The sequence below is a fragment of the Pelodiscus sinensis genome, chromosome 31 (assembly GCF_052426305.1).
Source record: "Pelodiscus sinensis isolate ZL-2025 chromosome 31, ASM5242630v1, whole genome shotgun sequence".
NCBI classification, from domain to species: Eukaryota; Metazoa; Chordata; order Testudines; family Trionychidae; genus Pelodiscus; species Pelodiscus sinensis.
In genome coordinates this window covers 12,859,469-12,872,632 of record NC_143082.1, presented here as the reverse complement: position 1 = coordinate 12,872,632, position 13,164 = coordinate 12,859,469, and the positions used below count along the sequence as shown (strand labels likewise).

The 13,164-nt window shown below is 62.2% G+C and overlaps 1 protein-coding gene across 4 annotated transcripts in view; it reads left to right on the top strand.

Moving 5' to 3' along the window:
- BAZ2A (bromodomain adjacent to zinc finger domain 2A) overlaps window positions 1–12,841 on the top strand; it is a 32,829-nt gene extending 19,988 nt beyond the window's left edge. For 3 of the 4 annotated variants that reach the window (XM_075901860.2, XM_089774745.1, XM_089774746.1), the window contains exons 11-29: window positions 19–80; window positions 231–296; window positions 407–613; window positions 929–1,183; window positions 1,448–1,662; window positions 2,275–2,349; window positions 3,296–3,458; window positions 3,735–3,794; window positions 3,935–4,073; window positions 4,167–4,711; window positions 5,409–5,619; window positions 5,888–6,043; window positions 6,757–6,914; window positions 7,185–7,444; window positions 7,720–7,852; window positions 8,152–8,298; window positions 8,526–8,758; window positions 8,995–9,138; window positions 9,517–12,841. In XM_075901860.2, the coding sequence (XP_075757975.2) occupies window positions 19–80; window positions 231–296; window positions 407–613; window positions 929–1,183; window positions 1,448–1,662; window positions 2,275–2,349; window positions 3,296–3,458; window positions 3,735–3,794; window positions 3,935–4,073; window positions 4,167–4,711; window positions 5,409–5,619; window positions 5,888–6,043; window positions 6,757–6,914; window positions 7,185–7,444; window positions 7,720–7,852; window positions 8,152–8,298; window positions 8,526–8,758; window positions 8,995–9,138; window positions 9,517–9,685 (3,398 nt within the window). In that variant the 3' untranslated portion in view covers window positions 9,686–12,841. The remainder of the gene's footprint in view (window positions 1–18; window positions 81–230; window positions 297–406; window positions 614–928; window positions 1,184–1,447; window positions 1,663–2,274; window positions 2,350–3,295; window positions 3,459–3,734; window positions 3,795–3,934; window positions 4,074–4,166; window positions 4,712–5,408; window positions 5,620–5,887; window positions 6,044–6,756; window positions 6,915–7,184; window positions 7,445–7,719; window positions 7,853–8,151; window positions 8,299–8,525; window positions 8,759–8,994; window positions 9,139–9,516) is intronic. The other variant, XM_089774744.1, reaches the window with a different exon arrangement.
- Window positions 12,842–13,164: the final 323 nt, after the last annotated feature.

Genomic DNA, 13,164 nt, shown 5'->3' with positions numbered 1-13,164 from the left:
CCCTCCCCGGCCTTGCAGAGGTGCTCAGCGACGAAGACAAGCTGAAGATGAGCAAGATCAAGAAGAAGATGCGGCGAAAGGTACGAGCGTGGGGAACGTGGGGCGGTTGCTTGGCGTGGGGTGCCGCACTGCCAATCAGCGCTGGGGGTGTGACCCCCTCTTTCTCCTCCTCCCCCCTGCCTGGGGCTCCCCTTCCTGTCCCGCACTGAGCTGGATTTCGTCCCTTCCAGGCGAGGAACAAACAAAAGCAGGAGGCCAAAGCGCCCAAGCCCAAGGAAGCCAAGAAGAAGGCCAAGGTGAGTGTGGGGGGGGCCCATCCGGGGGGGGGGGGGGGACGACAACGACAGTGGCATGAAGAGGGGGATTGCGTCCCTGACTCGCCCCTGCCGGTCGCTCCCTCCGCCAGGCGAAGAAGGAGAAGGCCAAGCCGGAGAGGCCCAAGGAGAAGGCGCGGCCCAAGGAGAAGGCGCGGCCCAAGGAGAAAGGCAAGGCTGCCCGCAAGGTGGACAAGAACGCGCTGGCCCAGCGGCGGCTGGAGGAGCGGCGCCGGCAGCAGATGATCCTGGAGGAGATGAAGAAGCCGACGGAGGACATGTGCCTGGGCGACCATCAGGTTGGCTGAGCCCCCGGGCGGGGGGAGGACATGCCCCTTCACGGAGGCTAGTGCCTGTCTGGCCCCACCGCCTGCCACGAGTGGGTCGGCTCCTTGCAAGGCCTGTGAGCCCCCCACGCAGAGCGTGGGGCCTGGGGGCGCTTGTCTGGCCCCCCCGCAGCGCGGTGGGGGAAGGGAGCTCGGTATTATGATGCCTGCGTGTTGGGGGCGGGGGTGGGAAGGGAACCATGCTCCGTCCCTGTGGGCTCCTGGCCTGCGCTCGGCCCTCTAGGTCCCGCTGACCAGCTTCTCCTTATCTCCCTCCCCACGTGGCAGCCCCTGCCGGCCTTGTCCCGCATCCCCGGCCTCGTCCTGCCCAACGGGGCCTTCTCCGATTGCCTCACCGTCGTGGAGTTCCTGCACAGCTACGGCAGGGTCCTGGGCTTCGAGGGGCCCCGGGATGTGCCCAGCCTCTGCACCCTGCAGGAGGGGCTGTTGGGGGCCGGCGACAGCCTGGGGGAGGTGCAGGACCTGCTGGTGCGGCTCTTACGGGCCGCGCTCTACGACCCCGGCCTCCCTTCCTACTGCCAGGTAGGCGGGTGCGGCTGAGCCCCAGGGCCTCCGTGCGAGCGGCGGGGCGCTGAGCGGGGGGGGGCAGAGGAAGGCTGGCCCGTTGCATAGGGTGCCTGCCTAGCCCAGGGAAACCCGGGTCCCGTTCTGTCGGACTTCCTGCATGGCCCAGAGCACTGTGGAGTCAGGATCTGGCTGCGTCCCCCCCCCACCGCCCTCCTTGAGATCCCAGCATGGACCCCGGCTCCCCCTGTTGCTTTAACCCATGTCCCCCTCTCCCCCCAGTCCCTGAAGATCCTTGGGGAGAAGGTGTCGGAGATCAGCCTGAACCGGGACACCGTCTCCGAGATCCTGCGCTGCTTCCTCGTGGCCTACGGGGCCAACGCCGAGCTGTGCCACAGCCTGCGGACCAAGCCCTTCCAGGCGCTGCCCCCGGACCGCCAGGCGGCCGTCCTCGCCTTCCTGGTCAATGAGCTCAACAGCAGCGCCCTCATCATCAAGTGAGCCGGGCAGGAGCGAGGGTGGGGCGGGGCCTCTCTTCCCAGCAGCCTCCTGGGCGGTGCAGAAAGGCAACAGCTGTGGTTTGTGCCCTATGCTAACAGGGTGGGGATGGGCCCAGGAGACTACATATCCCAGCATGCATTGTTCTGCTGTGCATGGGATGATGGTGCAGGCCAGGGAAACTCTATATCCCAGCATGCTTTGGGCTGCCGCGAGCCTAGGGAATGGTGCAAACCAGGGAGACTACATATCCCAGCGTGCATTGGGCCACTGAGCCAAATGGTCAGGGGACTTGCGGATCAGAAGTCCCAGAATGCAATGCTGCCACGTGGCTCTGAGTGAGAAGTTTTGCTCTAATCCAGGTAGGAGAGTTGCATGCTGGGACTTGTAGTCTCCTGGGCTATGCTCTGACCACCCCAGCTGTAGACAGTCTGAAACATTCCCGAGCACCTGATGGGCAGGGACTGCACAGGCTGGGCTTGGAGGTGAGATACGGCCCAGGCACCCTGGAGGTGTCGCTCCTCTGCCCTCCTTGGGGGCAGCTGGGGGGCAGGGTCTGGGCAGGGCTGCTGTGCTGGGCTCCTCCAGTAAACTCTGGGCTGTCCTTGCAGTGAAATCGACAAGACGCTGGAGAGCATGTCCCACTACAGGAGGAACAAATGGATCATCGAGGGCAAACTGCGCAGGTGGGGGCTACTGAAAGCTGCCAGCAGCTGCTGGGGCGGGGGGGGGGGAGAAGGGTGACACTGGGAGCCTGTTGCCTTCGGGGGAGGGGGAAGCTTTCTGGTCCATGGATCAGCCAGAGACTGTCCGCTGCCTGCCTGTGATCCGACCACGGTTCCAGCGGGCTGTCTCGAAGCCCTGAGCTACCTTTGCTGTCTCTCACGGTGTCCAAAGGAGCATGCTTAGGGCCCGATCGAATCCGCAGCCATGAAAAATGCGCCCGCACGGTGAAATCTGGTCCGTGGCGCCCATGGACCCCATACTGTGCCGATTTCACCGGGGAGTTTCTCTCCAATTGGAGATCCTGCCCAAAAGGGAGTTGCGGGGCGGGGGGGGGGGGGGGGGTCATAAGATTATTCTAGAGGGGTTGCGTTGTCGCCACCTCTTACTTCTGCACTGCCCTCGAAGCTTGGTGTCCGCAGCGAGGTGACTCGGAGCGAGGACCCGTTGCAAGGCCAACGCAGTAACATTTCAGGCAGAAATCCCAAAGGGGACCGGTTTTAAAATCCTGTGTCCATGAAATTGACCAAAATAGACTGTGAATGGTCGGAGCCCTAAGCTTGACCCAGCAGAGCTGGGTGTGGCGCTGTGGTTTCTAGCTGGATTAAGTCAGCGCTTTAAAGTCTTTGGCCATTTTTACTGACAGATTGACCCACAGATACTCAGTCCTGCGTCTGCAGAGAACCAGACAGGTTGGCGGGCAGGGGTGGGCTCCGGGTGTCGCGTTGAACGGGAAGGAGGGTGTAAGCTGCAGGTTGGGTGGTGTCTGTTCTGCATCTGAGCTCTCAGCCTGTTGGGTCCAAACTACGTGCTGGCCGCTTGCCCGATTTTTTTTTTGGGGGGTGGCGGTTTTATGAAGGGGGGCCGGGGAGGCAGCAGGTATCACCTGTTCTCTGTCTGCCCCTGCAGATTGAAAATCGCCCTGGCCAAGAAAACAGGCCGCCCAGAGTCGGAGATCATGGGCTTGGACGAGGGGCCCAGGCGACGCAGCTCTCGCATCACGGAGGAGAACAGCAGCCTGGAGGCAGAGGAAGAAGAGAGCTGGGGACGGAAATCCCGCAAGGACGAGGAGGTAGCAGTGTGGCCGGGCGAGGGAAGCAGGGGTGGCCGTCTCTGGCTTTCGGAGGCAGTGTGGCTTAGTGGTTAGAATGGAGGGGATGGGACATCTGGGTTCTTTCCCCAGCTTGGCTGACAAGTCGCGCTCACTCTTGCCTCAGTTTCCGCATCTGTGCTATAGAGGCGGTGTCACGAGGGTGATGGTGAAGGGGGGAACTAGAGCCCAGAGCATGCTTGGCACGGGGGGCGCGGGAGGGGTTTCACCCTCCTGACCTTCTCCTCCTTCTTTCAGGGCAGCATCTCTGCGTCTAGCGTCCCCGAGCTGGAGAGGCAGATCGAGAAGCTCACCAAGGTAAGGCCGGCCCGGGTGAGGGTGGGGGGCTGTCGGCCTGCGGCTCTGGATTCTCCATGGCTGCTTGGGGCTGATAGGAAATCCCCCCCCCCCCCCCAACACTGTCCTCTCTTCTCCCCCCCCCGTACCCCCCCCACCAGAGGCAGATGTTTTTCCGGAAGAAGCTGCTCCACGCCTCCCAGACGCTGCGGGCCACGGCACTGGGCCAGGACCGCTACCGGCGGCAGTACTGGGTCCTGCCCCACTTGGGGGGGATCTTCGTGGAGGGCTGCGAGGCAGGTGAGCCAGGGCAGATGCCCTGTGGGGAGGGGGGCAGCTAGCGTGGGGAGGCTTCCACGGCTCTGATCTCTCCCTGCTCCCCCCCCCCCCCAGCAGCTGCGGAGGAGGCACGCAAGGAGGCCCAGGAGGAGGAGGAGAAAGAGGCTGCCCCTGAGAGCCCCCCGGTGAAGAAGGAACCGGTCGAGGTGCCGGTTTCCGGCCGGCCAAACGGCGCGGCCTCCCGGGCGCGGGGCCGACCGCGGAAGAGCAGAGAGGAGCCAGCCCGGCCCGGTGGGCCCAAGCCCCCGCCCCTCAACGGGCTCCTGGAGGACTCGCTGCCCCCCTGCCAGAGCCAGCATGACCTGAGCCAGTCGGCCTTCCTGTCCTGGCTGAGCCAGACGCAGTCGGCCCTGCTCAATGGCTCGGTGCTCACCCCGGACAGCAGCCCCGGCAAGGAGGCCCCGAGCCCCCCGGCCCTGGAGGAGAGCTTCCCCGAGAGGGCGGAGCCGCGGGGGCCCTGGTTCAATCTGCTGCCCCGGACACCCTGTGACGACGACGACGCCCCCTTGGCTACCTCCTTAGACGAGCCCCCGGCTACAGCCGCCCCCCAGCCTTGCAGCCTTCGCCCTGGGGACCAGCCCAAGGCCGTGGGCAGACAGGTGAGAGCGGGCAGGGCCGGGGCCGTGGGGTAGGGAGGGGGGAGGCAAGGGGTTTGCTCCTCTAAGGTTAGATGGGGCGTTCCCCTCTGGGGCGTATTGACTGAGCATCCCCCACACGCTGGGATATGTAGTGTCCCTGGCCTGCACCATTCCCTAGGCTCATGGCAGCCCAAAGCATGCTGGGATATGTAGTGTCCCTGGCCTGCACCATTCCCTAGGCTCATGGCAGCCCAAAGCATGCTGGGATATGTAGTGTCCCTGGCCTGCACCATCATTCCGCGCAAAGCAGAACAGTGCATGCTGGGATATGTAGTCTCCTTGGCCCGTCCCCACCCCGAGGCCCCCTCTGGGGTGGGGTGTGGGTTCAGTTCCCTGTCAGATGGCACCCGTCTCGCTGACCCCATAGGCATGGCTGGCACCGAGGCTGCCCTGTAGGGGTCGCTCTAAGCAGGGCTGGGAAGCCCCCGTCCCCCCCTGCGGCAGGATTGGAGCCTCCAGAGGGACTGGGGGGGGACTGTCTAGAAGTTGGAGCTGGGGGGTGGGAAGGGATCCATCTTCCCATATCCGAGAGGTGGGGTAGAGGAAGGGGGCAGGAGCACAGATGAGGCCCATGGGAAGGCACCAAGACCCAGAGCCCCCAGGAGGGTGGCAGGGCTGCGGCCAGCACCCCTCACCCCCACTGCCTCTCTCCTGCCAGCCGCACGGCCCCGCCTCTCCTCCCCTCGCTTCCACGCCCGTCCACGCCAGCCCCCGGGTGCCCAGCGCCTGCCCCAGAAGCCGGGGTGGACCTGACAAGACCCAGGGGCCGCTGGGGCAGCCCAAGCGCCGGGGCCGGCCCCCCACCAAGTTCTTCAAGCAGATTGAGCAGAAGTACCTCACCCAGCTAACGGCGCAGCCCGTGCCCCCAGGTGAGTCCCCCTCTGCCTGCCAGCCTCCCCTGGGGCAGCCTGGGTCCCACTGCCATTGCCGCCCAGGGGGTGGGGGTCTCCCTCTTGTGTGTCCGCCCCCCGGCTCTCGGGGCAGGAGATCACGTTTGCCCACAGGCGATTGGGGTGGGCTGGCCACCAGGACTCCTGGGTCTCCTGTTCCCTGCCACGCCCCAGGCTGGAGGGAAGGAGACCATCCCCAGCCTGGGGCTCCCCTCCACACTCATCTGGCTCCGCCGCTGCCTTGCAGAGATGCAGAGCGGCTGGTGGTGGCTCAAGGACCCGGAGGAGCTGGAGGCCGTGGCCCGCGCATTGCACCCGCGGGGGATCCGCGAGAAAGCCCTGCACAAGCACCTCACCAAGCACAAGGAGTACCTGCGGGAGGTCTGCGCCCGCACCACTGCCGGTGAGGATGCCTGTGGGCCGGCGGCGGGGAGCCGGGCTCGGGGCAGGCCGCTGGGATGAAGAATAAGACCGATAATAGCTGATGGGTTTTTTTAATAGAAGCAGCGGGGCGCCCACATCTCGAAGGCTGCGTAGGAATGGGGTTGCCTCCTCTCCGAAAAGATCTCTTGGCATTGGTGAAGGCTCGGAAAAGGGCAGCAAAAGGCTGAGGGGTTCGGAACGGCAGCTGTAGAAGGAGAGGTTAAAAAGCCGGGGACTTTTCAGCTTAGAAAAGCGGAGCCTCGGGGGCTAGGATAGAGTCTATAAAACCATGACCGGTATGGAGAAAGTGACTCAGGAAAAGTCATTGACTTGTTCCCGTAACATAAGAACTAGGGGGTCACCCAACGAAATGAACAGGCAGCAGGTTTAAAACAAACAAAAGGAAGTTTTTCTTCATGCAGCGCAGTGTCAACCTGTGGAACTCCTTGCCAGAGGATGTTGAGAAGGCCAGGACTTTAACAGGGTTCAAAAAGAACTAGGTAAATTCATGGAGGAGAGAGGTCCATCTGTCAGAAGCTGGGAATGGGCAACAAGGGGGGGATTGCTGGATGATTCCCTGTTTAGTTCATTCCCTGTGGAGCACCTGGCGTTGGCCACTGTCAGAGGATGGGACGCTGGGCTGGATGGGCCCTTGGTCTGACCCAGTCTGGCCGTTCTTATGTTCCTGTGCAGATCCCATCTTCCAGCCTCAGGATGCCGGCCACCCCGTGTCTCAGGAAGCCTTGGCCCAGTGGTCCACGACAGAGCGGGCCTACGAGGCAGACCTGGCTCTCCTGCAGTGGGTGGAAGAGCTGGAGCAGCGGGTGCTGATGGCGGATCTGCAGATCCGGGTAAGGAACCGAGCCCCTGGCCGGCTGGGGGTTGCTTTGGGGCCTGCTGCGAGATGGACGACGACTCTTGGTTGCAGGGGTCCCTGGCACGACTGGGCGACTGTGCTAGAGCCGGGCCCGGCTCTGTCCGGACTCCTGGGTCCCCGCCCAGGGCTGTGAGCTGGCACTGGGCAGTCGGGAAAGCCGTCTGGGGTCCGCGGAGGCTGCACCTCCTTCCCCTCCCCCCCTCCCTTGGCATTCCCAGCCCAATCTCAGCCTCCTCTTCCCCAGGGCTGGACGTGTCCGGACCCCGACTCGGCGCGGAATGACCTGCGGTACTGCGAGCACAAGGTGGGGGCCCTGGAGGACTTCACCCTCAAGAACCGGCGGGAGGGGCTGCCCCCGTGCCGGGAGGCCACCAACCCCTTGGACCTGGCCGTCCTGCGGCTGGCCGCGCTGGAGCAGAACGTGGAGCGCCGGTACCTGAAGGAGCCGCTGTGGCCCCTGCACGAGGTGGTGCTGGAGAAGGCCGTGCTGAGCAACACGGAGATGTAAGTACCCAGCCCCCCGGCGTGCAGAGGGGCCAGCGGGGCCGAACTCAGGGCTGGCCTGAGTAGTGTCTTGCACTAGGACTCCTGGGTTCTCTTTCTAGCCAGGGCGTTGCCTTGCATGGTGGTTTAGGCCAGTCCCTCTTGTTCCGTGCCTCAGTTTCCCTTTCTGGAAAACCTGGTCAGTAAGCCCCCAGCCTCCCCGGGCGACCAGGTACCTGTCAGGGCTTCCTCCATGCACCAGGCTGAGGGTCCGTTCCACCTCCTTCCCCGCACAGCACCTACGAGATCACTTCCCGGATGCGGACGTGGCGCCAGACCCTGGAGCGGTGTCGGAGTGCGGCCCAGGTCGCCCTCTGCCTCTACCAGCTGGAGAAGTCCATCGCCTGGGAGAAGTCGGTCAACAAAGTGGTGAGGAGGATGTTCAGTGAGTCTCGGCCACAAGGGGGAGCCAGGGGCAAGGGGTGGCACAGTGAGGAGGCATCACTCTGCGGAACTCCCTGCTGCAGGAAGAGAGTTGGGGCTGGCACTCTGGGTGGGGGGAGCAGGGGCGGTGTGGGGGATGGACCTTGTGGGGTAAGAAATAAAATGTGTGGGCGGGGGTGATGGCTCGCCAGCTGTTCGTAATCAGCCTGGCTGAGCTGAGCTGTCAGGGGCTGCCTCTCTCAGCCTCCCCCATCTCATACTCCCCCCCCCCCCCCCTCCAAAAGACGTGCCTGGTGTGTCGGAAGGGGGACGATGACGAACACTTGCTGCTGTGTGACGGCTGCGACCGCGGCTGCCACCTCTACTGCCACCGGCCCAGGATGATGGAGGTGCCGGACGGGGACTGGTTCTGTTCTGTCTGCATCTCACAGGTACCTTCCACCTCCATCTCCCCCAGCTCATTCCAATCCAAACCTAGAAACGTTTCCTCTTTTCTCCCCTCCCCTTCTCCCCCCCGCGAGCCAGGATTGCTGGGCTGTGGGACTCCAGAGGAGCGTCTCCCTCTCGTGCCTCAGTTTCCCTATTGAGCAGTGGAGGAGGGGACGTGACCGGTGCCAGCAGCTGACCCCCCCCCCCCTTCTGTTGCCTTTCCTTGCAGGCGGGGGGCGAGTATCTCGATGACCCCAGCTCGCTCAGGCGGGGCAAGAAGCGGAAATGCGGGCGTCTCTTCGGGGCAGGCTTCCCGGAGGAGGAGGAGAGCCCCGGGCACCGGGTCGTGGCACGGAAGCGGGACACCCTGTCTGTGCCCCGCTACTCAGGGGAGGGCCTGTCCCCCTCCAAGCGGAGGAGACTGTCCCCACGGGGCCAGAGCAGTGACCTCACCTTCTGCGAGTACGTACCCTGGGGGGGCGGGGCAAGGCCTGGTGGGAGGGGCCATGCGCCTTTCCCTAGCTGGGGTGGGACAGGACAAGTCCTGGTGGGGGGGGGGGGTGAGGATGGGTTGTGCGCTTCCCCCAGTGGGCCCACGCACCCCAGTTTGGTGTATGTCCCTGTGCTACACATCCCCACCCCCTCGGGGTGCCTGGCCCCCTCCCCCTCTGACTTCTGGCCCCCTCCCTCTTGGGCAGGATCATCTTGATGGAGATGGAGTCGCAGGAGGAGGCTTGGCCCTTCCTGGAGCCCGTCAACCCCCGCCTGGTGCCCGGCTACAGGAAGATCATCAAGAACCCCATGGACTTCGCCACCATGCGGACGCGGCTGCTCCGGGGAGAGTGAGTGCTGGGGGGGGGCTGTCTGCAAGGAGCCAGCGGGCAGCACAGAGCTCCCAGGCTGGCGCCGAGTGACCCTCCCCCTAAGGGCTAAGACCTACCTTCCCCCCACCCCCTTCATGGGGCTGATATCCCCAAGACCGGGAGCTCCAGGGGGCATCTGTGGGGCCGCTCCTCCTCATTCCGGGGGCCGGCTAGCCATGGCCTGGGTCCCTCGGCCATTTCCCTCCATCTTGCTCGCTTGCGAGTGGGAGGGGTTCAGGCAGCAGGGAGGGGAACCAGAGGACCAGGTACCCGAGCCCATCTCTCCAAGCATTTAAGCCCCCCTGGTGCCGGAGGCTGTTGAGATCCAGACTCAGTTCGTGTCTCTCCCCCGCCCAGGTACGTGAGCTGTGAGGAGTTCGCCGCCGACGCCGCGCTGGTGTTCGACAACTGCCAGACCTTCAACGAGGACGACTCGGAGGTGGGCAAGGCCGGGCGCGCCATGAGGCGCTTCTTCGAGAGCCGGTGGGAGGAATTTTATCAGGGAAAACACACGCCTAACCCGTGAAGCCGGAACAGGTCGAGGGTGGGGGGGGTCAGCAGGGGGACCATGGCCCCCCCTCCAGCCCCTGACTGGAGACCTGTCTTGTGCGGGGCGGGTTGAGGAGAGAACCCCTCCCCTCTGCGCACACACTCCTGTGCGAAAGAACTGACTCTCCGGAGCCCGTCTCGCTGCCTGCTGAATTCCCGACGGAGGCCGGGCCCGGCGTGGAAGGGGGAACGGGGTGTGTCCGTGCCCCGGCTGCTCCCCCCAGCCACCTGGACTCGAGCCAAAAGACACAATGGGGCGCGTGCGCGGGTCCCTTGTCTGCGTCCTGGCGCCGGCTCCTGAGGAAGGCCCCCCCCCGGCTGGGAGTATTTAACATAGCAATAGTTCGTAGTGCAGGGGAGAGGCCGTGGCCGGGCACTGTCCCTGAGTATTCGTGGCCAGTAACGTGGACCGATCGCTCGGAGATCAGCCCCGAGCTGCCGGCCCGGACCCGCTCGCAACGACACTGAGACGTGCTGCTTCCACCCCACCCCCCCTGCTCGCTGCTTCCCTTCCGGGACCTTCCACTGCCCCCCCTCCCACTCACCTTCCAGGACCTTTACTATCCCACCACCCTCTTTATCCTAACCCCCTTCCCTCATCCGGCCCTACCATTTCAGACACTTTGCGGGGGGAGGTCCCTGTTGTGCCCCCCTCCCCCCACTGGGTCCAATCCTTCTCTAGTGTAGGACTGTCCCTCCTCCAAGCCCCAATGGGGGGGCGTGCCCCCCCCCACGGATCTGGCTGCAGGGCTGGGCTTGGGCGTGAAGGGGGGTGTCTTGCATAGGACAGCCCCTTCCCCCCCCCCCCCCCCCCCGGGAAGAACCAAGCCCCTTCCCCCTCAGGTGACCAATGTTCACGGATCCCAGCTCTGGCAGACCCTGAATTTTGCCCCCCCCCCCCCCCCCCCCGCCCTGGGCATCCCTGCGGAGCAGAGTCGCTGTGTGGGTGTCTCCTCTTCCTCCCCCCCCCCCCCAAGCTGGTGCGTTTGCACTCCAGCCCCCCCCCTCCCCCTGCACGGATCTCCCCTTCCAGGGGCAAAACACGGCCCGGGACCAGGGCAGTTCCTGTGCCTTTGAGATGGTGCCTGGAAGGAGAGTGGCAAAGCCTAGGGTGCCCCTCTGCCCCCCACTTCCTGGGGCTGGTTCCACTGAGCTGCTGTTGGATTTTTTTTCTGCCACCCCCCCCCCCCCCCGAAGGGAGGCTGGCACTGGCCCTTCGCCTCCCCCGCACGCCCATGAATGGCTCTGCTTCTGCCCAGCGTGCAAACCCCGCCCCCCACTTGAGAGCGCTCAAGGGCCTGTCTGATCAAGCCCCCGCCCCCAGCCCTGCTTGCCAGGCACTAGCTGGCCTGTCGCCACCCACCTGCTCCGGGCGGGGGGAAGCTCCCGACGCCAGCCTTGTGCTGTCAAGCTGTCTGGGCAGAGGTCCCAGCGGAGAATCTCCCTCTGCCGTGTGACCCGTCCTCAGCGTGGGCGCGGAGAGCTGAAGGCTTGCTCCCCCCCCCGCCCCTGGGGACGAAGGCTTGCTCCCCCCATCTAGCTGCCTAAGGGGGTTAAGCACCATGCTTAAAATGAACAGGAGAGTGGCCACTGGATTCCCTGCGTCCTCCCTCTCGCTGGCCAGCAGCAGCTCCTGCCCATCTCCACCTGCCGTGGAGCTGACCAATACTGGGACTAATGAACTGACACTTTTAGCTCCATGCTGCTGGTGAATGCTGGGGGCAACGGGGGCGGGCCAGGACTTAACCCAGCGCAGCATCCCCTGGCAAGATCTCAGCGCCCCCGTTGCTTGTTCCGCTTGGAAATCCACCCCCTGCCCCCCCATTAACCCTTTGCTTATTTACTCAGCGGTCCTTGCTAGTCGAACCAAGGCCTGTCTGGAATGTGGGGGGGAGAGATCCCTTGTCAGTCTTAAACCTTGTCCAGGGACAGAGGACCAGGGCCCTTGGAGTGAGGGTGTGGAAATCAACCGCCTGCCTGCCCTCCTCCCCCGCTCCTCCAACCACGATATTACGGGTACTTGCTTTGGGGCGGATCGGCGACGGGAAGAACCCTGCGGAGCATCTTCTGCGTCCAGTCCAGCTGTACTATATCTGGGACCTCACCCTACCCCATGGCCTGTCATCCCCACACACCACAAGAGCACTGAAATCAACTAACCTACCTGGGGAGGGGGTGGGACGCCCGGAGATGGAAGCCGCCTCTGTCATGCATTCCCCTACCCCCCTCCTGTTGTCTTTAAAAAGTAGCCTTTTTTTCTATCAAATAACCTCAACAACTTTTTTATTTTATTTTTTTTTCCTTTGAAATAAGAGGTGGAGTTGAAGTCTATTTGAACTGACTTTATATTATGCATAAATATTTATATTTTATCTAAACTGCGCTGTAACAAACTTTTTTTTGGATTTTTTTTTAAATATTTTGGATCTGTCAGGTTTTTTGTTTTGTTTTTTTTTTTGTTTTGTTTTTGTGTTTTTTGTCATGGGAAGGTTTGAGTCTCTAATGTTGTGGTGGTGTTTAATTTTTAATGTTTTTTTTCCTGGTAAGATGCCCTGAAGGGTTAGACCCCCACTCTCCTTCTTAGCCCCTGAGCCTCCTCTTCTTCCCCCCCCCCCAAATTAATCCAGATGTGTCCGAAAGATACCCATCTACTTCTCTTCTACTGGGGATGCACCAGAGTGTAGAAATCAATTCTGGACGGAGTAAGAGGAATCTTTGGATGTGGAATATATTTTATTTTTTAACCCTTAATGAGTTGGCTTTGCAAATTACTTTTTTTGGGGGGGGGGGGGGAGATCTAAAACTGGCCTTCCCCATCATGGTCTCATAAAACAGGAACAACCAACACCCGTCAAAGAAAAAATGTTCAGCCGTTCTTTGGAAAAGGAACAGAACTGGCTCTTTTTATATAACCAAATGTGGTGTTTTAGTGACTTTTTGATAATGTACAGTTTTTGTGAATTTAAATTTATTTCTTTCTATATTTTTAGGACCAATCTCATTTTTAATAAGGTTTAAAGGAAAAAAAAATATTCTAGATTAACTCCTGTTTGTTGCCATGTGATGTTCCCACAAGCTGTAGAGAGTGCTTGTCAAGTTGCGAGAATAAAAACAAACCCACGTTTGATAGAGACGGTGTCGTTGGGGAGGTGTTTCAGGTGGGGGCTGGGGGCGGGGAGGAGTGTGACCGGATCTAGCTGGCTTTTGAGCTCCCCAGTGGTGGCTTCATGTCTGGAAGGAATGAGAAGCAGAGCCCAAGAGAGTTAGGAGCACAATTCCCCCTTGCTGGCCTGAAGCATTTCCATGACAAAACCAGGGCACTGGACCATGGTACTAGCATCGACTAATACGCAGCTGCTGTGTAGCCACGGCTGTTACCTAGACAACATGGTGGCCTAAGTGATTTGGGCACCGGTACGAGAAACCGAACTTGCGCTGCCACTGGTCTTGGCGCCA